Raw genomic sequence first — 27,441 nt, forward strand, 5'->3', positions numbered from 1 at the left:
GATTAATTGTTCAAATGAAACCTAATCAACTGACATTTACAACAGTTAAAACAACTACTTACAATAACTGTCTATCATCCTGCTTTTGTTGAAAGGGTCCAATGTTATACTCTAAAGAAATCTGAATGAAAAGAGTGTCATGCCTAAGATTGTAGAAACTTCTATAATCCAGCTAAAAATCAGAGGCCAAGAGAGCAGTGTTGCAGTAGAAAGTGGGGAAAAAAAAAAAAGAAAGAAAAGAAAAAGGAAGTGGTGTCAGCTAAGATGGAATATACTAGAAAAGGGAAAGCTGGTCATCACTGGTGACTGCCTAGAGAGGTGGGCAGTGCCGTGCTGACATAATCTCATGGAGTAAATTGTGTTTAGCAAGAACGTGTGGCTCTTCTCCTCCTTTGACATGTGGCTTGAGAGCTGGCTTCCAGGGTGCAAAAAAGATTGAGGAATAGCAAATGATTAAAATACAAAAAGTTCAGACTCCTCAGTTTCCCGGTGTCATTAAAGGCCCCATACCCATTTGACTAGCTTTGATCACATAATTATTCTAAGGAGATATAAAATCGTCAGGCTGGTGGCAAAATTCTTATTGCCCCAGACCCTGGAATTGTAGTATTAATAATAATACAGTGAGTGCTTTATGTCAGGCACAGTGCTAAGTGCTTCATGTGGAATAGCTCATTGAAACCCTTAGCAGTTCTTTGAAATAGATGCTATTACTATCTTCCTTTCATAGACGAGAATATTGAGACTTATGGAAGTTAGCAGCTTGCTAAAATATTCCATGAATGTGTGTTTTAGGAGTGATATATTAAAAATTCCACAAGGTATCTGAAGGTGGGGAATGGTTATTGCTCAACATGTACAATAATGAATACTGTTCAACAATTGAAGACAGGAAATGGAGAATGATGTCAAATATAATAATGGATTCATTTGAAATTGCTTGAACTTTTGCATCGATTATAGTAATTGCCTAAGTTGAATTTTCTTGGGGCACTTGCTTTGGAATCAGACCTAAATTTGAATATCAGTTTTGCCACTTGTTAACGGGTACCCTCCTAATTGGATTATTTAAATGTACTGTGCCTCATTTTCCTCCTCTGGTAAATGGACACAATATCATTCTCCTTCACAGGTCTGTTATAAACATGTCGCTCTGAAATATTTGCAAATTCACCTACTTTATAAAGCTTATTTGTGACCTCCCACATCAGTACAAATAATACTTTCACAGTCATTTGCTGACATATACAGAGCTTTAAAATTTAAATTCAAATTTAAAAATTCAAATTCAAATTCAAAAATTTGAGTCACCCGATCATATGGTGTCCGCTGAGGTCAAACAATTCTGCCAAAGAAAGTCACTTTCTGCCTTATTTCTCATAGTGTCAACAAGTGTCCTCTTCACAATCTAATGCCACTTTTTTCTGTATTTTTATACTTTTTTTTGGTGATTTTGCTATCTAAAATTAGGCTCCCAAATGTGCTGCAGTACTAGTTAGTGTTTGTAAGTGCAAGAAGGCTGTGCTGTGCCTCGTGGAGAAAATACGTGGGTTCAATAAGCTTAGTTCAAGGATGAATTATAGTGCTGTTGGCCATAAGTTCAATGTTAATGAATCAACAATGTATATTAAATAAGATGTTTTTCAACTGAAACACACATAAAACAAGGTTATGTATTGATCTGTTGCTGAAGATACTGTGACCAGAGTCTCACAGGAGCCTAATCCTGGATTTTACCATGAATAAAAAGAATTGACTGTGTAATAAATACTCAAAACATTCACTGTCAGCTTTATCTTTCAGCTTTCCTTCTGGTCTAGAGAAGGAAGCATCTCTGAAAGAGTTGAGGCTATTCTCAGTGCTTTTAACGGGGCAATGAACTCTCTGAAATAACACAACACAATCTTCTTAGCTTCCAGAGTCCCTTTTAACACCTTACAAAATATTACTCCTTATTAATTAAAAGTTCAGTTTAGGACACTAGACTAAACTATCTTCTAACTAAACTAAAAATAAAATTGTGTTATCAGAAAGTAAATATTTTCAGCCCAGCAGGTGATACAATCCTTGCTGCAACTATTCAGCTCTGCTACTGTGGTACAAAAGCAGCCATAGACAATATGTAAATGAATGGTTGTGACTGTGTTTCAGTAAAACTTTATTTACAAAAACAGGCAGGCTGGATTTGGCCTGTGAGCTGGAGTTTGCTGGCCCTTGATTCAGTGTAATGTTGGTGCTTGATTTATTATAGTATGTGTCAGTTTACTAGAAGCCCTATAAACGATAGAAGGTAAATACAATTGTTTCCATTACTGTGTTTCTCTGCTGGTAGTGCTGGTAGTGATAATAATAGCTTATAGTGAGTGTTTATTAAATGCCAGGCACTGTGCCAAGCACTTTATACTATGTTTTATTTCATTAGTATAACCATATGAAGCGGTACTATGATCATTATCTCATTTTTCAGAGAGAGAGAAACTGAGGACCCCAGAGAGTGAAGTAACTCACTTAAGGTCACAAGAAGTAGTACAACCTGGTCCCATGATGTTTTTGACCTTGTAGCCAGCATGCACTATTTTTTGCCTAACCTTTTCTTATTTTCTGATGTTTACCTAATTGTGGGATGTTGTTTTGAGAGTTAGAATTTCATTGTACAGCATCGTAAGCTTTTCTGAAGAAAAACATAGTAATTTTTCAGTGGATAAATAAGTAGGCAGCTGTGGGTTTTAGCTCTCATTCTTTGGTTTTTCAAAATTAACTTGTTTGTATTTCTCTCTAAGTTTCCAAATGTATTATAAAAGAAGAATGTATCTAAATGTGAGGCTTTGCTCCTTCACTCTCTGCTGGGAGACTTGTTTTTCTTTATGGAATAATTGGGAGGTTTTATTTTGTTCTTGTTTCTTTAATATCCTGATTAAATGATTAGAAATCCCTTTGCTGTGTTTGAGTCACTAATAGCACTTTGAACACAGACCCACCCACTTGGGGGCCATAGATTTGCATTTGTTGAATGACTAATAACTTAGCAGCAGAGCTCCTTCTTTTCTGTAACTGTGTCAACTGTTCTTCACAATGCCCAGGCCTGCTGTCTCTGGTTTTAGTTAGTTCTCAGAATCAGCAAGTGCTTGACATCAGTAATAAAATGTAGGTAGTAGAAATGACTAGGTCGGAGTCATGAATGTTGAAAAAGTGGAGATTCTGATTTGGCTCTTGCATGAGAAACACTCCTATTACCCCTTTATATTTAGTTTCCACTCACTGGACCAAACTTTTATTGGACTTAATATTTGCCAGATAGAATTAGGAATCCAAAAATAATGATCCTTGTTTTCTGGAAGCTCAAAGTCTCACATCAACTGATACATAATATACATCACCTTATGTGTGTGTGTGTATGTGTGCGCGCGTGTGCGTGGCGTGTGTGCATGCATGCTTGCACACGCGTGTGCCTGCATGAGCACTTTAATGCAGGTGCTGTAAGAAGACTATGGTAGGAGCACAGAGGTAGACACACCTGACCGGCTGACTGCCTGGTGAGAGCAGGGAGGTCTTATGAAGAGGGTCATTTTGGGGTTAAGAATGGGAATTTTGCAAGTAGAACAGATGGATTGGTTAGCATCTCTGGAGAAAGAACACAGCAGAGAGAGAGGGGATGACCTATTTTGGGAATTATAGGAATCTTGTTAGGGTTGGAAGAGGATGGGGCAAGGGATGAGCCTGGGAAAATAGGTTGGGGCTAGATTATGAAGCATGTGTGGTAATAAGAACAACTTTAGAAAGCTTTAATTAGGGTGTGGCATGACCACAGCTTTATAAAAATAATTCTGGTGACAAAACTGACGGAGGAACACAGTGACTAGTGAGTTCTGCATTCTTCTGCCTTCCAGCTTTCTCCTGTGCTTCCGGAGAGTATCTAGAAATGAAGAACCAGGTATGCAGTAAGTGTGGTGAAGGTACCTATTCCTTGGGCAGTGGCATCAAATTTGATGAATGGGACGAATTGCCAGCTGGATTTTCCAACGTTGCAACATTCATGGACACTGTGGTCGGCCCTTCTGACAGCAGACCAGATGGCTGTAACAAGTAAGAATCCAAAGGAGTCTCTGGATCTTGACTGAGTACTTGGGAAGCATGTAGTTGCTCTTTTCCAGAAAGATGTGGGGGTAATCTTGGTACTGACTGGGATTATAGATAAGCTAATTGCAAAGAGTCATTTTTTTTGGGGGGGGGGATGATCCTACAGATAACGTAGCTCAATTTTCATGAGGTTAAAATAATTGCTCTTAGGCCATGATGAATACCGTATGCAAAAATGCAGTAAAGCTATTAATAGAAAAACAAACCAGTTTTCTAATAATATAACATTCAAGACAGTGGTATTTCTACAAACCTTTCTCTAATTTCGGATGGGTAATTTTAGATTAATTTTTCTTCTCTGAAAGGAAGAACATGTAATCTTCATGTAGATACTCTATTATCTCCTATAAGAAAGAGTAGGTTAAATACATAAAGTGGAAAGCTCCTTTGCTTAATTCCTACCTTTTAAAAAAATTTTTTAGAATTGAAGTATAGTTGACATATAGTAGTTTTAGGTGTACAACATAGTGATTATATATATGATGAAATGTTCACCATGGTAACTGTGGTTACTCCGTTACCATGAATAGTTATTACAATATTATTGACTTCATTACCTGTGCTGTAATTTCTTCCTTTCTTTAGGGGATTATTAGCTTTGCCTGTGACAACACTGGTAGAATGTTAAATTGTTTTGAAAAGATGAAAAATCTTTATCTTTGGGCTGTAATCCTTCCTGTTCTCTTGTATTGACTATGTAACGTTTCCTTCCATATGGCCATGCATGGGAGAATTAAACTTCAGGCCTCTGGCTACCTTCTGACAAGAATGGCTTCTCAGGAACTCAACATTTTTACCATGAGCTAAGGATGCTGGGGAATTATTTAGCTGTGCTGAAAGATGTGTTCTCTCCTTCCTACCTTCCCTTAATCCTTTCCAGTGCTCTCTCTTTCTCCCTCTGCCAAGTGACATTTTTACTCTCCTGATAATCATTTCAATGTATAGGGGTGGGACATTAGATATCATTAACAGTATTATTCCCCTAAATACATAAACACACACACGTATGTATATATATTTTTGTATATATGCACACATATATGTATATATACATGTATATACATATGTGCTTAGGTATGTGTGTATATATTTTTAAAATGTAATTTAATTTTTTTAAACAAAATTGCTCCTTAGAGGGAGGGTACTAGTAGGATGTTATGGTATCTCAGATCTTTGTTTTGGTGGATGGGAGATGTTGACATAGCTATTGCTTCTACTTAGAATATGTAGTTTATTCATTAAACAAATTTAATGATAAGTACAACTTTTTCAATGTACTGTCTCATCTAATTTTCTTAATGTGAGTATCAGTTTGACATTGCTGTGTTCATCTCCCTTTTTCCATTCATCCTTTTTTCCATTCCTTTTTCCATTCATCCAATCTTGTTTTAATTCCTAGTTGGTTGAGTTATAGAGTTTTCCAAAATGGTTGTATCACTGTAGACTCCAGTGGTACATTTGAATTCTAGTCACACTCCATATTTACCAACATTTGTTTTGTCAATCTTGTTTTATTTTAACTATTTCTGTGTGTGTGTATGTGTGTGTGTGTGTGTGTGTGTGTGTGTGTGAAGTGATACCTCTTGCAGTTTTAATCTGCATTTCCCATGAACACGTTTCATATATTCATTGTCCATATGTTTAATTTTTTTTGTGTGTGAGATATCAACATGTTTTACCCATTTTCTATTTTGGGGGTTCATTTTATTATTGAGCTGTATGAGTTCTTTGTGTATTCTGGACATGAGTTCTTGTCATATATATATTCATGTGATAGTTAACATAATATTTGCATACATGCATATGCAAATACATATACATACAGGTATATGTAATATTTCCTTTGTGGCATTTGCCTTTTCATTTTCTTAATGGTGTCTTTTGATAAAAGTTTAAAATTTGAAAAAGTACAATATCAAATTTTTTTCTTTTACGGTTAATTTTTTTTTTATATCTTAAGATATCTTTGCTAATCTTGATTGCAAAGGCTACAAATTACAATAGGCATTCTGAGAGTGTTTCATAGAGTTATTATTGTACTTTTACTTAAGATGTAAAACTTACAATAATAGTTACAGTTATACCCTCATCTCTGTACTATTGTCATATATTATATTTAGAAACATGTTATAAAGCCTATCATACAGTGAAATGTATGTTAAATAACCAGTTGTTTTTAAAAGAACTTAAGAGATGAAAAAATATGGCTTTGTATGTTTGTCTGCATAGTCATATTATTGGTGCTCCTTCTTCCTTTATATAGATCTGAATGTTTAGGATTATTTTTTTCAACCCATGAAATTTTCTTTATCCTTGCTTACAATGCAAGTGTGCTGCTCACAAATTCTTTTAGCTTTTTGTTTACTTAAAAATAGCTTTATTTTTGCCTCCATTTTGAAGAATATTTTCTTGGACATCGGACTCTGAACTTTTCTCTTTCTGTGCTTTAAAGATGTCCCACTGCCTTCTGAACTCTCCCTTATTTGTGACGAAAAGTTAGCTGTATTTTTTATGATTAATTCCCTTCTATGTAATGTGTCTTTTTTCCTCTGCTTATTTATAAAATGTTCTCTGTATTTTTGCAGTTCAACAGTTTGACTGTGACATGCCTGGCATTGGTTTTCATGTATTTACCTCAAGTTTAGTGAGCTGCTTGGATTTGTAGGTTGATACTGTCACCAGATGTGGAATTATTTTAGCCATTATTTCACCAATAATGTTTCTCTGGCTTTTTCTCTCCATCTTTCCTTCTTTTACTCTAATCACATGTACGTTAGACCATTTGATATTGTCTAAAAGTCACTGAGGCTCTTTTTTTCCCAATTTTTTTCTCTCATATTTCAGATTACATAAATTTTATTGCTCTATCACCAACTTTTTTTTTTTTTTCAGTCTCAAACTTGCTCTTAAGCCCATCTGGTGAATTTTAAATTTTACATGTTGTGATTTTTCAGTTCTAGAATTTCCATCTAGTTTATTTTATGGCTCTTATTTCCCTTAAAATACTCGAGATTCTCCATCCCTTCACTCACTGTATGAATACATCTTTTATTTATAGTTGACTATATTTGTAAGAACTGTCTTAAATACTTGTCTGTTTCTTTTTACTGTCTTTTTTCTCAATTAAGGGTCATATTTTTCCACTTATTTTCATGTCTAGTAAATTTTTGTTATCTTGGGCATTGTGGATGTTAAGATGTAGGGAATATGGATTATTTTTTTCTTTGTTTTAAGGATGCTGCATTTTGTTCTGGCAGGTGGTTTATGTGCTGAAAGAGCACCTTGATGTCATCAGGACTGGTTTTATTATTTTTTTAGGGTGGCTCTGTATTGGTTTCACTTTTAGTTCTAGGTCACAGCTTTTGTTAGTGCAGGAGTTGGCAAACTATGACCTGTGAGCCCTTTGTTTTTGTAAACCAAGTTATATTGGAAGAAAGCTGCTCTCATTTGTTTATGCCTTGTCTGGGGCTGCTTTTCAATTACAGTGGCAGAGTTAATTAAGTATTGCAGGAAGGAACAGATGGTCCACAAAGCCAAAAATATTTTTTCTCTGGCCCTTTATGAAAAAGTTTGCTGATACCTGGTCTAGGGCAAGGCCCTTATTCCCAAGGTGGCAATTCTGGGGTGTCAGATGAATGCCCAGTGTGGTTATCAAGTTTTCTCCTCGCTGGCTGGCCGGAAGCTCCTATGACTCCCACTAGAGTGATCTCTCTGATTATGTCACAGCTTTGCAGTGGCTGTTCTCTGCCATGTCTGTCTGTATACTCCAGCCTCAAGCCCAGGACCAACAGAGAAACTCCATATGGGCTTCTGGAACCCTGTTTTCTCTGATTCTCAGGCCTATAAATTCCAGCTGCTACAGCTGCCCTAAATACGCATCTCTGCTCCTCAGCTCAGTGAGACCACTCTGCTCTGCTTGGGTGCCACAATCTGGAAAGTGTCCTGAAGAGTGAGGTCAGAGTCAATGTGGGCATTGCCCCATGTATTTTGCTGCTGTCAAGAGTCTCAGTCTTGTATTGCCTATTGTCAGTGCCTGAATATGGCCCATGTATTTTCCTTAGTTTGTTAAAGAGAAAGGGCAAATCCACTATCAGTTACTGAGTCAGGTTGGGTTGTGGAAATCTCAGTCTTCAGATTTCTTTTTTTTTTTTTTTTAAGATTTTATTTATTTATTTGACAGAGATAGAGACAGCCAGCGAGAGAGGGAACACAAGTAGGGGGAGTGGGAGAGGAAGAAGCAGGCTCATAGCGGAGGAGCCTGATGTGGGGCTCGATCCCGTAACGCCGGGATCACGCCCTGAGCCGAAGGCAGACGCTTAACCGCTGTGCCACCCAGGCGCCCCCAGTCTTCAGATTTCTTTTAGAAAAAAGAAAAGAATTTGCCAAGATCTCACTCTTATCATCCATACAAACAGTTACATCTGAGGAGAAGGATGTTAAGTTGTGCTTTCATACAGTTTGGTTAGAAATTTTTTTTGGCCAAAGAGTCAACATGTGACTCATTATTGTTTTAGCTAAGAATTATGGTTAGATTTACAACTCAAATTTTGTTCACTAGTGTTCTTAATTTTTCATTTTTTTTTTTAGATAAAAATTCCAATTAGATTCTTACCCCTCCTATATACCCTAAAACTGTGATCTATGTTTTATTTAGGTTTACTTTAAATGGGTTTTTACAAGGACCAGTCCTTCATTCATATAAAGGAACTGCTCATCTCCCTGCCAGGTGTATATGTATAAAAATAAAACTTCAGATGTTGCTTGAGAGAATAATTCCACCTCAGACTATTGCAATTAGTCATTTATTTAGTGACCAAATTTTTGATGAAAAATAGCTGTTTCTTAGCAAATGGATCACATAACCTTACCAAGATTTAGGATGCCCTTTGACATAAGAAATGAACCTTTTCCCAGTAGTGTGTTGGCCTTTGACTTCTAGAAAAGCTTTAGATTTCTCTGGTGTGCCTTGCTGATTCGAAGCTTAGTTATGTAACTTGTGAACAGAAGAGGGTTACGAATGCTAATGTAAAAATGCCTCTTGGTTTTGTTTCCACAGCTCTTCTTGGGTCCCTCGTGGAAATTACATTGAGTCCAATCGTGATGACTGCACAGTATCTTTGATCTATGCTGTGCACCTCAAGAAGTCGGGTTATGTCTTCTTTGAGTACCAGTATGTCGACAACAACATCTTCTTTGAGTTCTTTGTAAGGCCTTCTTTGTTCTAAAATTTACTTTTTGAGAGAAATTCATGTAAAATTTCTCTTAATCAGTTGTTGCTATTCCATGGTATGCCTCCTCAGTTTTTTCTGTCAACTGAACCATTTGATATTAAAAGAAAACTTTTTTTCTTTAATATTTTATTTTCTGCTTAACATTGTTTATTTACCTCTGTGCTCTCACCTTGTTGAAGAACATTGGACTTGTTTTACTTTTGGTTATGATCATTAGATGACCATTTGATTTAGACTTTTTGTGTGAAAAATACTTTCACCCAACATTCATTTTAATTTTCTTTATAGCTACAGATGCTATTTTATTCAAAATGTGTTTCACCAATTTTAGTTTTTGTTTTTTCCTCTTTGCAGTTTCAAGTATTTGATTGATTTAAGTATAAGCATGGGCAATATTTCAAAAGTAGAAGTGGCTATGTGTTTCTGATTCTGTTGATTTTGTACAGTCTAAAGGAATCAGTGGATGAGGTAGTTGATTTCTTTGGTAAGAGATGAAATAGCTTTACAGAATATAGTATAAAATAGAAGTCTTACAGAATAGGCTGGAGAGGAGGTGGGGGGATGGGGTAACTGGGTGATGGGCGTTAAGGGGTCACATGATGGGATGAGTACTGGATGTTATATGTAACTGATGAATTACTGAACTCTACCTCTGAAACTCATAATACGTTATATGTTAATGAATTGAATTTAAATTTTAAAAAAGGAATAGGCTGTTACTACTAAAATTATTTAAATATATAATATAGGGGCACTGGCCTGGCTCTGTCAGAAGAGCACATGACTCTTGATTTTAGGATTGTAAGTTTGAGCTCCAATTTAGGTGTAGAGATTGCTTAAATATACAAATAAGTAAACTTAAAAAAAAATAATATAAACTATATCTAAGCTAGCAAATATTTGTTGTAGCTGTCTCTCAAATGCTTGAGAAAATGTTTTCAGATTGACTTCTTAAAAAAATATGTTTTGTACAGGTAACTGGGGAAAATTATCTTGTAAAATGTTTCTTTGGTCCAGATTTCAGGAGCCCAGGACTAATAATTCTAAAGCAAATTTATTTTGCTCCTGATAATGGAAATTGGTAAGTCAGAAGTTTGATAGGAAGAGATACTTGCCATGAAAGTATGAGCCTGGGATTTGAAGTCAAGAGATTCTGGCTCATGCCCCAGCTGTGTGGCTGGTTGTGTGTTTTGGGCAACTGAGCTAATTTTCCGGCCCTCAGCATTCCCTTTTGCAAAGTGGATTGTGTAACCAAACCTTTAAGGATCCTCCTTGTCCTAACATCCTTTGAGGAATTTAAGATGTTAAGTAATCTTCAAACAGATTTGCTTTTCAAGCTACATCTGTTTGCAGAACACTTCCTTTTTTTTTTTTTTTTTTTAAGAATTTGTTTATTTATTCGACAGAGATAGAGACAGCCAGCGAGAGAGGGAACACAAGCAGGGGGAGTGAGAGAGGAAGAAGCAGGCTCCTAGCAGAAGAGCCTGATGTGGGGCTCGATCCCATAACGCCGGGATCACGCCCTGAGCCGAAGGCAGACGCTTAACTGCTGTGCCACCCAGGCGCCCCTGCAGAACACTTCTTAAAGTAAATGATTCCCTATTCCGTTGGACATTTTTGCAATATTATTAAAACTAGAGTAAAGTCAAGCAAGGTATTATAAAACTGTTAGAATAAGCATTAGTTGTGCATTGTTGAGTAAGTCCTTTGAGAGTTTTCGGTGAAGGTACTCCTAAGGCATCAAGTTTCATTACTTCCTTTGAATGGTGCCTTTGTTCTGGTTACAAATTCAAAAGAGGTGAATTCCTTCTTTTATTGATGTTTCAGCTTTATAGGTTGCAATTTATTGACTCAGAGGGTCAACACTTCAGTCATCAGACTTACGGTTAATGGAAAGGAAATGTCTGAAGACTGCAAGATACGTTACCTACCGACATCACATAATTTAAAGCAGTCAAGTATTTAATTTTAGAACTATGGGAATTTCATTCAGCTCCTCCACTCTTCTTTTTAAGTGATGAAACAAACCTAGAGAGAATAAAGTATTGGACCAAGGTCATACCTTTACTACTTACTTTTAGAATGAAGAACAGAAGTGTCAGATCCCAGAATGCCATTAGAATATCCTGAGAACACATGATGTTTGATTTCAGCTGGGGGAAAAAAAAAAGAAAAAGCTTTCAGCTTGTCCACACATGGACCACCAAAGGTATATTTAGGGTCCATATCTGCTTAAAAATGGCTTAGCACTTGCATTAGAATGGTCATTATGCTTATTGTATAAATACGATACTTAAATTCAGTTAAAACAAATATCCTCAGTGGCTGATATTCTCTGGTATTTTTGGATGTTAAAAGGATCTGTTTTCTAGTTAATAAGCTTTTAGGAAATATATATTATGGAGAACATTTTAATGTTGTTGGTAAACTGGCCAGGAGGATGAATGAAGTGGCCAAGATGTAGAAAAGAGAGAAATAGCCATTTTGGCCAAAGTAGGGGTGACGAGTTCTTATTTCAACGCTACTCTATTGCTGACTTGTGGGCAGTACTGCAAAATGGCCTAGCTTTTCGATGTCTGTGTATTCTTCACAGGCCTGGAAAGGTTGCGTGCAAACCCTTAAGCATTTTGTAAGAATTGTCTGGAGAGCACAAAGTCTTAAGTGCTAAAGATAGTAGCTGTAGCCATTTGAACTGGTACTGCGTATGGTTAACATTTCCCCCAAATCAAAATTTAGGGCTTTAGCTTTGACTGTAGCTACTTACCTACGTGTTTGGAATGAGTCCTGGGGAATTGAAAACCAAGCAGATGTCATTTATTTATTCATTTAAAACCTTACTTCCCTAAATCTTGTAAAAATATACTTTATTTTTATACTATTGGGCCTGGATGGTGAATGAAAGCTTTTAAAACTTTTGGTAAGTTTTTCGTAATGACTTTTTCTCCTTTCTGTGAATTTTCAGAGTTAACTGCTCTCATCCTCTCTCCCTCCCTCCTCTGTGCTTCTTAACCCTTTTGTTACAATAATGAGGATGCTTTACTTAGAATCACTTGTATACAATGGTCACTTAGGCTCTAGAGATCTTGGTATGTTTACTTGCTGAGAATTACTCATGGTCATTACTTAGTAATGCAGCCTGTCCTATGCTGAGTAATGAATTTAATTAAAGCCATCATTCAAGAAACTTTACTGGGGCCCTTGTATTTAATCCACAGATTCAAAATGATCAGTGCCAGGAGATGGACACCACCGCAGACAAGTGGGTAAAACTCACAGACAATGGAGAATGGGGCTCTCATTCTGTAAGTCTCTGTTTGTTTGTCTTCTCTCCCGCTAACCCCCTTCTGCTCCTTCCTGTTCCCAACCTTATAAAAGAGTTTATGAAAAAAAATTTTTTTCATTGATTTAGACAGTTTCTAGTTAGGGAAGAAACTGCCCCAAAGTTTCATGGACACAGGTTCTTTGTAGGTATTTGTTCCTACCTTTCTCTTTTGCCTTAGGTTTCTTTCCCTTCGATTTCCCATTATACTCCAACTTTCCTCCTTTTCAAAGGGGCATTGACAAGAAAATAAGGCTATTCAAAACTAACACACAGAACCTCGGGGTATGTAAGCTTACATATGTGCCTGTCACATGGGCAAGAATCAGTGGCTCCTGGCACTGGAAAGATCCTTTGATCCAACTTTCTCTGCAAACTCCCCAACAAGTGACCTTCCAGCTTGTCTTGTTGGGGGCTGTATTGACTCCACTGTTGGATGGCTCTGCATATCACAAAATTCATCCATGGTTGGAGCCTAACCCTGTCACCTGTTGCTCAAAGTTCTACTGTCTCTGGTCACATTGGGTAAGGTAACTGCCTAGTCTCCACAGGACAGCTCCAAATGCTTGAAAGCAATTATCAGGCAACACAGTGTGTGAATCTGCTTTTATTTGAGGCATGGATTCCAAATCTTAACTCTGGCTAATAGTAGTTGTGTTTCTGTTGGCAGTTGGCTTAATCTCTTTTGTTTTATTTTTGGCTTAATCTCTTTGCATCTGATTTTTCATGTAAGAAATGGAAGCAATCTTGCAGGATTAAATGATAGGGTATATGGGAATGACCTAGTGTGGGGCCTGCAGTGAAGACTGAGCTCTATGTCAGTAAGTGACCATCCACCCCCACCTTTGAGTTGCAGCAGGTGCCTCATCCTTGAGTGATTAATACAATGCACCCTTTTGGACTGTTTCCCTCCCCTCCCCCCATCTGTATGCCAGGAAGTGATACTATAACCACTTAAGATCCATTCACCTTAGCATTCATTAAGCTGGGCTTTGAAGGTACAAGTAACCCTTGGCAACAAATATACTTTCTTCACTTAACACAGGGGAGAATACTTAGTGCACTACTTTTCTGAATCTCTGGCAGGGTGAAGTACTTGAGTATGTTTTAATTTCATACAGCTTGAATTTGGCCAGCCAGAGACCACATAGAAGAATAGGAGTGGCAAATGAGAAAGCAAGGAACCCTTAAGTTAGTTCATTGGCTTTGGCAGAAACAGCATGAGATTTATGGGAAATGTAGTTTGATAGGTAAATAGAACCATGTGCTGGTGGCAAAGGAAGCAAATATTAGATGTAATATCTTTTATATTCTGTAGTCATTTAAATCATGTTATTTTATAAGAGTCCTATTTTTTTTCTGGTCGCTGTTGCAGTATTGTTTATTAAACAATTTTAGAAGGAAGCAAACTCATTCTGTTGCCTTTTTGTTTTCAGAGCCCCGAGATGTACTTATGAATAGTGGCAGTCAGCAAATATGTAATTGGGCTGAGTGACTCTTCACTGTCTGGAATGAACTCCTTTTAAATATAAACCAAGACTTCATACACATGGTTTAAAAATCATTTTATCTTTTTGTTCAGGCTTAAAGAATTTTCTTTTCCTTCTTTATTGATATATTTTTTGGATTGAAAAACTTTTTTTTTTTTTTTTTTAGAAAATATGACTACAGCAGAGCTTAGATATGAACTAACAGTAGACTTAAATTTGTAGCTTCCTAATTAATGGTGTTTCATGATAATGCCTTGATGGTTGAAGTAGCATGGTTTCTCTGACGCAGGTGCCTTGTGTTTCTCTTCACAGGTGATGCTGAAATCAGGCACCAACATATTGTACTGGAGAACCACTGGCATCCTTATGGGTTCTAAGGCAATCAAGCCAGTTTTGGTAAAAAATATCACAATTGAAGGTATTCCACAGCAATTTTTTTTAGTAGTCACATATTAGAGTTAGTTAAAATATTGATTAAATTGTTGGTTTGGATGGCTCAGGGGTTTATGGGGCAGGAATTAATATGTTAGGCATCATACGTATCTAGGATCCTGAGTTTATTTTTGGCAAGTTGACTGGCATTTTTTGTACCCTTAAACTAAAGTAGTTTAATCTGTGTGAAAAAAATAAGCATGATAACAATTTTCGGTGTCTCTACATAAAATAAAAAAGGATCCTTGTTAATAAGAAGCTATTCTTCATTCAAGAAATATCTATTGTGCCAGGCATTGAGTCCACCCGGGGCCACTATTAAATTCATAGAAATAACAATAAAATAAACTTCTCTGCTTGTCTCTTAAACCTCTTTTGCCTCTCTGAACCAGCCGGGCATTTTCTGGTCCAGGAGAGCAGCCAATAAACCCTGGCATGGTTCGTTCTCAATTAGGGATACTTTTAATTAAACCAGTGATTCTCTTTTATTAATGGCTTATATTTTACTACGTTCTGTACTGGTTCCTGTGACACTAACTCATTAGTTACAGGGACATCTGCTGGCAAAGGCTGGAATTACAAGCCAGAAGGAAAGGCCATTCTTACTAGGGTCTGTCAGGTCTGAGTGGAGTTGTCTTCTGCCAACTCAGTTTATAATCGAGTATACCTCTGTCAAATCTCAACCTCTCGTTTAGGTGTTTGCTCTCCTTAGGATGTTTAATTCAGTATCCATCCCAGTTTTTTGCACACAGTAAATACTTCCTTGGTGTTGAATGAATGGGATAAAGATCCTGGCTGACTACTCCTATTTCTCTCACTTCTGATAAAGGCAGGAAGAAAGTGCTGATGTGCTTGTTGCTGGTGGGTCCTCCCTCCCATGCTCTGTTTTTCATTACCACACAGGGGTGGCATACACGTCCGAATGTTTCCCGTGCAAGCCAGGCACATTCAGCAACAAACCAGGTTCGTTCAACTGCCAAGTCTGTCCCAGAAACACCTACTCTGAGAAAGGAGCCAAAGAATGCATAAAGTGTGAAGAGCACTCCCAGTTTTCGGGTAGGACTAGGCTTTGCCAGTTTATGCTCTTTGTTCTTCTCTCTCTAAATTTATGTTTGTTGAGAGTGTATAGTCATAAGCCAGAAGTCACACATCCAATGTGGTGGGAAGAGTGTACCAGAAACCAAGTGCTGAGGGCAATCAGTACTGAATGGATAAAATACGATTTCTTCTTACCCCTTTGTGCATGACTTTTCCATTTGTCACTTTTTCTGCTCCACACCCCACAGGGATATATTTCTCCCTGTGCTTTGGATATATTTATACTAATCTAAAAAAAATCATACTGTAATTTTACATGATTCGTTGGTGTAGAGGTGTACTTGGAAAATTTTCATTTGTTGCAAATTTACAGTGTTCAGTGATAACGGAAGAAATCTAATGTCTTATTGGAAAAATTATGATGTGTTTCTTGTGTATCATGGAAACATTCATTGATCTAGGGTAAATAAAAATGCAGGCCTTTACTTTCCTTAGGCCTAGCTAGTTCTTCCTGAATTCTTCTGGTAAGGTTATTTTAAATTTTTAGTTGTCTGGATTTTTTTGTTTGTTTTGATTTTTTGCCTTTTTTGAGAGTCACAACGTAAATGACTCATTTCTGAAATGTGTTTTTATGTTGCAGAGGAAGGATCCAGCGAGTGTTTGGCGCGACCTCCCTGTACCACAAAAGACTATTTCCAGATCCATACTCCGTGTGATGAAGAAGGAAAGGTACAGGCTGTGTCCAGTCGACTGCACTCTGTACTAATCCAAGCCTCTTCCCAATTTGAGCAGACTCCGATTTGTTCCTGAGGGACTTAACTGAGTTGATTTATAACACATGTTTGTAAGTAGGACAGAGGAAATTTAAGAATGTAGACTCTCAATCCTGCTGTCCCGGCTTCGATTTTACTCTATTACTTACTAGTGCCATGGGCCAGTTATTGCCTCTAAGTTTTTTCATCTGTAAAATGGGGCTAATATCACTTCTCACTTCACAAGGCTGCTCCGAGAATGCAAGACATGTCGAGCGTGAGGTTCCCCGCATAGCGTCTGGCACATAGCGAGTGCTCCATAAATGACTGCTATTTTTAACAGTTAATTTTTTCCCAAAGTAATAGGATCAGGAGGAGCACAGCCTTAAAATGCGTACCGTGACTCACAGGATGGAAATATCCTGTAACTTCTCTTTAATTATTTGGTTCCTCAGTCGGTGTATCAATAAGAGCCGTGCAGTCATAGGCAAATTCAGTTCTGGCAGATTACTGTGTAATTGTGTTTGGAAAATGCAAAGTAATTACCATACAGATGGTACTTTGCCAGAGGGAAAATGCACACGTGAACCCCACAGGTGATGTGGCGTTTTCAGTATTACGTTAGTCTGCAAGTAGCGTATGTCAGTAGGAGAAACTGAGATTAGAGTGGCTGCCACGGTGCCTGGGTGGCTCAGTCGATGAAGCATCGGACTCTTGGTTTCGGCTCAGGTCCTGACCTCACGGTTGTGGGATTGAGCCCTGAGCATCCGGCCCTGTGCTCAGCACAGTTGGCTTCAGATTCTCTCCTGCTCTCTTCCTGCCCCTCTCCGATCACACTCTTTCTGTCTGTCTCTCTCTCTCAAATGAATACATAAAATCTCTAAAAAAAAACAACAACAAAACAGTGGCTACAATGCAGCTTTCTCTCCTTGTGCTTACATCTTTCAAATCATGGCATTTCATTTCTTGACCTAGTTTGGAGAATATACATACATGTCAGTATTGCTTTTCTTTTCTTAATTTTGTATTCTTCTAATCTGTACTTTTTATATTTGTGTGATCATTAATCTTATCTTTAGTCCTTAAATTTTTTTTAGGAATTGACTTTTGAGTACTTGAGACCAAGGTTATTTTCGTATTTGCAGGAGAGCCCTTACTGAGAATCATTCAGGGGAAGGACAGTTTAAATTAGTGGAAAATTTTAATAATTAGAAGTATATGTAGTATTTTTAATAAGAACAGTAACTCAAACAGCCCTTAAATTAGAAGGAGTTATGAAATTAGATCTCGATGGTCCCATAATAGTGGCCAAGGAAGGGTTATTTTCATTTAGAAAATACGTGCAGAAAGCCACTAAGGTGAGTTGAAAGTCATTTGAAATAATGTTTCTTTACCTAAACCTTTTTTAGTTAAACTTGTCTTATTAATGAGTAAGGCAAGTTGAATTTGTTTTATTCTATGTAGTAATCACTAATTCAGCATTACTGAAGCTTAAATGAATGACATCTAATACACAAAGGGTTCTTGTCTTTGCTATGATGAAAATATTCAAAAGTCGTATTTTTATTATGTCAGTAAGTAGTTTATTATGTCACTGAATATTGTGATAAAATTTAGTTGACCTTGGCCTAAAGGAAGTAAAACCATATATTTAATGTAGAATGTACAGAATGCACACAGGCACCCACACGCATCCGTGCACACGCATGCCCTCACAGACATGTTGTGTCCACATGTACACACAAATTACCTTTTTCTGTTGAGTCTGGGTGAACTCTGAGCACATTCTCAGTATAGAACACAATGTGCTTGCGCCCCATAAACTCAGCGATTCTTTAAAAAGTGATTTAAGACTTACTTCAAGATAAATGTGTGTAGCTTCAGAAGTAAACAAAATCCAATAGAAGCTTACTTAACTGATATAGTAGAGAAATGTAGATTATAGATGTGAGTTTTAATTTTTCCTATTATCGTTTGTTTCAACATTTTCATTTGTTCCAGTTTTCTCTTTTAAAAAGATACTTTATTCTTGCTTGGCACAGCCTGGTGGTTTGCTGGTGGCTTAGTGATGTTTTCAGGTCGTTCAATGACTGTGGCTCCCTTTGTCCTGTCATACTCTCTTTGATCTTATTTTCCCCTTGCTTGGAGAGCATCCTCGAGGGAAGCAACTGTTGAGTTGGACAGACTTTGAACATAAGCATTTATGTGACACAGGACTGTTACAGGTTCCTGTGTTTATTTCGAAGCTCAGTTATTTGATTGCTTCCCTCCTATAGGGAACATTTTCAGAAGTATTTTAATTAGTAACTGAAACCATTCTAATACTGATTGAGAGACTCTCAGTCATACCATGAAAAGTGCAGCATTTCTGCTGACTCATTCATTGATTCAGTGACTCTTTCCTGAGCACTGGTTATGTTACAGAGAACTGGGTGATGAAGGCAGAACCAAGGAGAGGCAGAAGAAGAAGGCAACTGTTGTCTTCTTGGAGCGTAGAGCACTGGTTGCGAATTTTTCTATTTGCAGCAGACACACCTGGAGGTTCGTGCCCCCGATTTTCTGTTTCAGTAGATCTGGGGCGGGACCTGAGAATTTATATTGCTCAGAAGTTCCCAGGTTAATTCTGATTCTGCTGGTCTAGGATCTCAGCAGTTTGAGAGCGACTGATCTGGATTTCAGAGGAAGAGATGGTATGTCAAAAGCAAAAAAAAAAAAATTATTTCCAACTGTGATTAGTGCTAGAGCAGAGAAGTCTGAGTTTTATGGGGATATGACCCAGCCCAGGCAAGCTTTAGAACTGTATGAAATCTTGGCCAAAGCATGGAAGAGGAACAGAATGGTGAAGATCCGATGTGGGAGGGAGCAGGACGTATCTGAAGAACTAATGGGGTATGAGTGTGACTGGAATGGGGGTGTGGGAAGGGGGTTGCATTAGCTGCATCTAATGACATAGGCTCATGCTGGAGTAGGGAGGTTTCATAGTGGCGAGTTTACTTGGAATTTTTGTGTATGTTTTGTTTTCAAAATGTTATTTAGAGCCCACTTTTTACATATATTGAGATACACTCATATGACTGCATACAAGCACATGCACAGATTCAGTGCTTGACATTTGAGCTCAAAAAATCTTGACCTTGGGACACCTGGGTTGCTCAGTCAGTTAAGCATCTGCCTTTGGCTCAGGTCATGATCCCAGGGTCCTGGGATCAAGCTCCGCATTGGGTTCCTTGCTCAGCAGGGAGCCTGCTTCTCCCTCTCTCCCTCTGCCTGCCACTCCCCCTGCTTGTGCTCTCTCTCTTATTAAATAAATAAATAAACTCTTTTAAAAAAAAGTCTTGACCTTGCTAATGGCCAGGTAGTCATCGAGAGAAGTCATCTTATAATGTTAGCACCATATTTGACAGAGCTTTTCATGATCTCCATATGGCTAAGATAAGAGAATTATGGACTAAATGATATGGTTAAGAGGATATATGGCTAATTGAGGAACTATATGTAAAAAGTTTGACTTAATAAATGAATATATCAACTAAGAGTGTAGTTGATACTAACTAGTAGTATAGTTTGTATCATGTATTTGCTATACGAATATAAATTTAACAATGTAATTATACATATCCTAAGTCATACCAAGAAGAATATGAGTACATGTGACTTATTTTCAACATTTGATTTAAAAATCCTCAACTTGCTTGAGGATATTGGGAATAAGTATGTTAAATTGTAGAGCAATAAAGCTGGGGAGAATGACAGAAGTAAAATTTGGATCCCAGTGTGCGAGCACATTGAACTCAAATTAGCAAAGTCAACATTTATTTGTGTCAGAGTCTCAGATATAGAAGTATTTAGAAAAGAGAAAACATTAACTTGCCAAAACTTGCCAAAAATATTTTGAAGAGAATCCGAGCTTTAGAGCCTGGCTTACCAAATAAAAAATGCAACAGATATTTAAAGGGGAAAAAACCTCCCAAAAATACAAAGGATACTTAATTTTCAATTAAGTGGGTTCATGGCTGAAAAACAAGTCGCTCATTTGTTTATCATTCACAAAGTTTGTCTCAGATCTGCCTACAGAAGTTAGAGGGATAAGGGGTTTTGTTAGGGAGTCAGCCACATATAGACAAGGCTTAAGCTTTAATTTATTTAGGGTATTAGAAGTAGATAGAGCTAGTAACTTTTTTTTTCCCTGTCTTTTATCTCAGGATAAAAAGTAGTTTCCTCCCCTACCTGACTGTGGGATGTGATACACCTTTCTTTCTAATGGTTGCAAAGCAAGGTGTCAGTTTTGCTCCCACACTTGGGGATAATTAATTATTTTAAAGAGATTAAAAAGTACTTTCCAGACTTGGGGTTGGTGGAAGCAAGGGCAGGAGTCTCTTGACTCATGTGACTGGGAAGTCAACAGAGAGCAAATATTTTTATCAAGACATTTTTTTTTCTTGTTCTTACTGATATGCTTGGTTCATTTTGATTTCCTTCACAGGCACGCTCTTTCCTGTGGTACCAGATGGCCTGGTGGTGTCTCCACCCAAGCCACTATCCTCCTCATGGCTCTTGCTCACAGAGGTGCCGACCGAAGTTTCAGAAAAGACTTTGATTGGCCCTGCTTGAATCATGAGCCCAACCATCCTTCTAATAGCATGGGATACTCTGGTCAGAGAGTTGCTTTCCCTGGGCTAAGCCCTGTGGCTGTGTGGCTGGATTTTATATCTCCCTGTTACTTTCAGTGTCACACAAATCAGTTCCTAAAGAGAAAAAGATGGGGTCGGTTACCACAATAAAAAGAGAGTGATTCTGTGCGGGTTCACAGAACTCATCTACTCTTAAATAACATGAATAGATCTGCCAAGGTTGTCTTGATATACTGGGAAGTCCCACAAAATTTTTTGCACCCCTCTCCTGATAGTTTCAGAGGGTCATAGAAGGTTTGCTAATGTTTTGGTATCAGATCACTATTGCAAATACAGTTCTTGTAAAGATGACTGTTTTCCTTCGCCAGACTCTCAGCTTCCTATAGACAGAAACAAATTTTTACTCACTTAAAAAGAAAAAAAATCTCTCATCCTAGTAGAGTACCTGGAACAGAAGATAATGAAGCATCTTTTGAATGAATAAATGAATGAGAAATTAGTGAGTGAATGATTAACACATTTAGAGAGTTGTGTTCTGTCCTTGGCAGAGGGCTTGAGAAAATTTTGACAAACCAGGCAGAATCTCGAGAAGAGGGGCCAAGATATTAAACTATTTGATATGAAATATGGTTGAAGTTGCTGGTAATATTTTTTCAGGTTGGAGGAAAGACACCATGGGATGGAGGAATTTGGATCATTTTTCTGACATGTTCTATTTGTCCCAAAGAGATTTGATCTGTTCCCTTTGAATATCCATGACACTTCATGTTTCTCTTGGAAATGATGATGGTGACAATAATTATGGTAATAGTAGTGATGGTATTAACAACAGAAGCATCCGTCACTTACGTAATTGTGTGTGCACTCACTGTGTGTGTGCATGTGCATTCGAACATGGCCTCTGATTCTTTTTTTTTTTTTTTAATTTTATTTACTTATTTCACAGAGATAGAGACAGCCAGCGAGAGAGGGAACACAAGCAGGGGGAGCGGGAGAGGAAGAAGCAGGCTCATAGTGGAGGAGCCTGATGTGGGGCTCGATCCCATAACGCAGGGATCACGCCCTGAGCCGAAGACAGATGCTTAACCGCTGTGCCACCCAGGCGCCCCTGATTCTTTTTTTTTTTTTTAACAGCTATGCAATTTAGACATTATTATACCCAGTTTGTAGATGAGAGATCTGAGGCTTAATGAGGCTAAGTAATTTCTGGAAAGTTATAGCTAGCCACAGCAATTAAGTCTTAAGACTGGAATTCTAACCTTAATCGTGTCTGCTTCCAGATCCAGTGCTTTTGCATCCTCTTCACATATTTTCTTTTTTTATATTCCAGCACTTTGTGACCCTGTCTTATCACTATTAGACTGGAACCTCCTTCAGAGCAATTTGTCTTATTAATATTTAAATTCCCACAGTGCTTTCTTCTATACACAGTAGGTACTTAATAAGAACTTCCTAAATACTAAGTTGAAAGGAAATTGTAGAAAAGGAGAAACAGACTTTTCTGTATTATTCCATAAGGCAGAGTTTGGGTGAACTTACAGAAGGTAAATTCCATTGGTACGTAATGATGAACAAGCAGAGCTGCCCACTTCTGGAACAGCATGTTTTGTCAAAGAGCAAACTTGCAGCCAAGGCTAGAAGGGTGCCTGGCAGGGCAGGAGGTTTTAGAAGGAGGCCTTGAGAGGGGACATTTGACTGTGCAACTTAGTCATCCCCGAGGCAAGGAAATTGATGGAATTTGTCTAGTACCTTCTTTGCCCTTTAATGAACTTCACTATTACAAGTTATTCCAAATGCTCGATGTTTCTTACGCAGTACTTGTGAATTACATAGCAAGGGTAAGATGTAGGGGATATTAAAAAGTAGGGTATAAAGGGATACGGCCTTTAGAACCCCCTTTCTTCCTATATGGTTTAAGTAAGTCAAATATATTGGAGACTGTGTTTCTGAATTAGGATGATGGAGAAAGACCATGGCATTTCTCAGTGATTAGGGAGTTCTAAATTCGTAGAAAATAAAATTTCATGATAGTCTTTAAATTATTTTTTAAAAACAACTTTATTGAGATTGAATTGTCATATTAGACATTGTAGCCATTTAAAGGCTCACTTCAGTGTTTTCAGTATTTTATACCCCAATCTAACGTTAGAACATTTCTTGCCTAAAGCCCTGACTACAACCTCCAGGGCAATGTTCAGTCCCCCTGGTGTCTTCCACATAAAGAAGAGGGCCCAAGATTTGATGCATTTAGAAAGGGGACAAGGAGGGAACCACAAAGGAAAAGAGAAAACAGTAGAACCTTCATAGAAAAGGAATCCAAGTGGATGCTGATATGTAGATGGCTGAGCTGAGGACATACTTAGAGCACATTAGATGTTGAGCATGGCTTTGAAGGAGGGGGTGGACACAATTTGACAGAATGGTGTGGGCATGTCAGACAAATGATGAGGGCCCAGTGCCTGGCTACTTTCCGGAAAAGATCAAGGATTGGAAAAGGCAGGAAGACAAGCAATAGCCCACCTGGTTGGGAGCATACAAGTCAGAACATCATAGAGCGCAAGGCAATTAAGTCGGGTTGGCGGTAGGTAGACTTACAAATCACGTGTAATTTAGCTCTGATGAATCCAGCCAGTCTGCAAAGCCTTGGTGCTTCTGAACAGGGACATTTGAAGGAAGAAAGCTGGCAACATGGACAAATGCAGTCTCAAAATTTGTCTAAATTTTAGTCTTCCCAGTCCTGAATTTTATTTTGACATGAGAATTGGTACCTCCATGTGTTTCTTTAAAACATTTTATTATATTCACATTTAATATAAATACTCAGACACTATAGGTCTTCTCTAATCTTCCTGGCAATCTGATGAGGTTTGTTCTATTAGGGTGTTTTGGTTTCATAAAATTTTTCATAATTTTATCTCAACTTGCCAAAGAATGAGTTGATTGTGGGTTTTTCACCTGCACTGTGAGCCATCTGGTGCTAAGTATCATTTATATTGATTATTATCTTTCCCCAGCCAGCTCCACTTGAAAGCATCTGTCCTCCTTAGAAAGAGAGGCATAGACTCAATCTGCCATGTGAAGCAAGAGGCTTCGTAAACAAAAACTTTTACTGTAGAGCATTTGAAATTTGGCTTCTCACTGTTTAAATGTTTAAAGGTGGTGCACATCTTCTAATTTTTAAACATTTACTGTGCTTGGATTGAGAATCATATGGTCAGCTGACTTGTGAAAAATATATTTCCTTCTTTTACTATTTTTACCCTAACCGAACTGACCCTTCTTGACCAGTGTTACGTCACTGTTTACTAGCTGTGTCTAGTTCTTGGGCAAGTTGTTCAACAGCTCTTACCCATAGCTTCCGCATTTATAAACTGGAGGATTATAGTACTGACCTCCCACAGTGGTGGGGAGGAGTACAAGGTGCCCCCAGGATAAGTGGGAGCACTCAGCCTCAGCACCACCCCCACCCCCACGCGGGAACTGCCTCTTTTCAACAATGCAATAGCTCACACCTATCGCAGTGCGATTTTAATCCATGTCAAAATAAATCAGCAAATTTGTGAATTCATTGGGTTGGAAATTTGTTTTCTATTCTTGCTACGCTAGATTTTTAAAAAGACAATCTCCCAGATGTAATGATGTTTCATTTGCTTAGATTCGCTGAATTTTATACACCCTTTTTCAGGAGAATTGAGAACCCCTTATGGATACAGGATCTAGTTTCTTTTTTTTAACCATCGAGGAAGCTTCAGCATCATTTTACAGATGGAAAGAGCGAGGCAGATGGGTGCAGTAGCTGGCTGAACTGTATCATCATGTAGGCCATAAAATGAAGCAGAACGAGAGTTATAAAAGGAAAAATCGGTTATTTATAATTCTGTTGAGACACCTACCTTTTAAACCATTTCCTTAAGCATCCTTCTTCAGATAAGGTAATTTGCTCTTCCATAAGAGAATACTTGAGAATAAAATTGAGTGGTCTAAAGGGTGTGCTACATATAATTTTCTATTAACTGAAAATAGCTATAGAGAATTGCCTTTAGTTTTGTTTCTCCAGCTTCAGTATTAGACTTATTATTGCAGAAGTTTTTTTTAAAGGAGAAGGCATTCTTTTATTGGATTATATGTCTAGTGAAGGAAACAGAGTCTCTTTTTAAAAACTATAATTATGAAATTATTTTTCCCTTTGCATTTAAAATACCTTCTTATTTTTACTGAGCATATTGGTTTTGTTTGTGAAATGGCTAAACCATTTAATTTTTCTGGTTTCACAATGAGAGTAATTTATAATCGCAACTTTCTGGTTTTGGCTGAGTTATAGTTATCTTGTGTATTTCGTGTTGTGTGTATGTGTGAAAGAGAATGAAAAGATAAAGTTTAAAAGACTTCTGTCTTTGAAAGTAGAGGTCGTCTTAATTCTGATGTTAGAAGCACGTGCAACAGGTCGTAGGATTAGAAATATTTTAGCTGTGGCTGTAGTCTGACATCAGGGTACTGGAAAAGATTCAGAGAGGAACCACATGTGTTTGTGAAATGCAGGATTGAAATGAGAAGCTAGACATAGTCTTTTTAAAAATGTACACTTTTTTTTTTTTTTTTTTGTAATCATATTGTGCTAGACATGGTGATAGGTGCTCAGGGTGAGAGAAAGGAATAGAGTAGTGAAGGTCTCCAAATGGAAAAGGTAGTCTCTGCATAGAAGCATCTGTCATTATGGAATAAAGTGAATGAGTGGCTACAGGAGTAAGGATTATAATCATGTATCTGTATTTTAAAGTGGAATTCCGTAATGATGAACGTGCTGTATGGATGCGGTAAGGCCCACCTGTAGCTCGTAGTAAAAACATGAAGTAACGGCCATCTCCCAACCAAAGTTTTTTTTTTTTTCCGTTTTATCTTATTTTGTTACTAATGGTTTAGATTCTTTTCTCCCGGCCCTTCTATTTCACTATTTGACTTTTCCTAGGCTTTCTGTTTAATGCTTTTATTACTGGAAATTTAAAGCAAATAAAACATCTTATATGACCTGCAAGCTTTTTCTCCCCCCGCCCCCAGACGCAAATTATGTACAAGTGGATAGAGCCTAAAATCTGCCGGGAGGATCTCACAGATGCTATTAGGTTGCCCCCTTCTGGAGAGAAGAAGGATTGTCCACCTTGCAACCCTGGATTTTATAACAATGGATCATCATCTTGCCATCCCTGCCCTCCTGGAACATTTTCAGATGGAACAAAGGGTAGGATGCCAATTGGACCTTTAGCAAAATAATCTTGCTGGATTATTGTGACCTTGTTCTTCATTGTTTTTATGGAAGACTTCTTTATAAAAACATACTTATTCACAGAAACTGAAGAAGAGTTGAGAAATATTGTAGTGAATTGTGAGGTGGCAGTGGCTTCTTTAACCTACCACGAGGATAGCCTTTTATCAGTATTTTGTGTAATATGTGTAATATTCTCTTCATGGGATGACTCACTCTGCCTTTGAATGTTGATAAAAAAGAATCCCACCATATTAAGTGTTAAGGATAGATACTCCTTTTCCAATGAGTGTGTACACATATATTAATGCAGGTGTAAAATGTAGCCTCTTCTAATTCAGCTTTGGAATAATGAATCACATTTTGTGATATAGCAATAGCAAAAATTACTCGTTTTGATCATATGGCAGTGGAGATAGTCTCTTAATTGTTTTGGTGTGTACGGTTGAGAAAATTTTAGTGCTTATCAAATAATACAGAAAGTGATGCAGAGTTTGTTTTAATTTTGGTAAACAAAAATTACAGTGCATTTCAGCTGCAGTCATCTGACTTGAATATAGCCATGCAATCTGCTTACTACCCAGAGTCTTTGATAAATAGCATGAGAAAGGCTCAAGAGTCTGATTGACTTGGTTTTGAATTGACATCCTGCAGGCGACCGTTAGTGTGATTTATCCAAGTTACTTAAACCTTTTGAACCTCAATTTTCCTGTCCGTAAAATTGTGGGTAATGGTATCTAGCTCATTATCAATGAGCAGGTTATGTAAAAATATGTCCTAAAGTACTTTGGTATCAAGAAGTGTTTGCTCAGTGAACATTTTTCTCTAATGACATGATTAATGCGAAGTGTGTTGGGTAAATTCAGAAATGGTTGGAAAAGACCCTTCCATTTCATTGTTGCAGATATTAATTTAAATCAGGTTTATTTATGAACCTGACTTTCAACTCCCAGTATCATTTTTCAACATAGCCAATATTTTGAATTTCAAGTAATGAGTCCATAATTAAATGTTATAATACTCTGTTAAGTTTAATAGCCAATAGGAAGGCTGAAATATTTCCTCGTTCATGAGGTGGAGGGAACTGATTCTAAGATCACATATAAGAGAATGAGTTTCAGATTAACTTTCTTGTGGAGGGTGATTTGATG

General features: G+C 37.6%; 1 protein-coding gene across 1 annotated transcript in view; it reads left to right on the plus strand.

The window, feature by feature from the left end:
• Positions 1-3,861: 3,861 nt before the first annotated feature.
• The window catches only part of ELAPOR2 (endosome-lysosome associated apoptosis and autophagy regulator family member 2), a 71,639-nt gene continuing 48,059 nt past the window's right edge, over positions 3,862-27,441 (plus strand). Inside the window, exons 1-7 of the mRNA XM_008686189.2 lie at positions 3,862-4,083; positions 9,194-9,341; positions 12,584-12,670; positions 14,490-14,595; positions 15,513-15,665; positions 16,288-16,376; positions 26,086-26,266. Of these exons, the coding sequence (XP_008684411.2) occupies positions 3,920-4,083; positions 9,194-9,341; positions 12,584-12,670; positions 14,490-14,595; positions 15,513-15,665; positions 16,288-16,376; positions 26,086-26,266 (928 nt within the window). The 5' untranslated portion in view covers positions 3,862-3,919. The remainder of the gene's footprint in view (positions 4,084-9,193; positions 9,342-12,583; positions 12,671-14,489; positions 14,596-15,512; positions 15,666-16,287; positions 16,377-26,085; positions 26,267-27,441) is intronic.

This window comes from Ursus maritimus, unplaced genomic scaffold, assembly GCF_017311325.1.
Source record: "Ursus maritimus isolate PB19 unplaced genomic scaffold, ASM1731132v1 scaffold_3, whole genome shotgun sequence".
In the NCBI taxonomy this organism is placed as follows: Eukaryota; Metazoa; Chordata; class Mammalia; order Carnivora; family Ursidae; genus Ursus; species Ursus maritimus.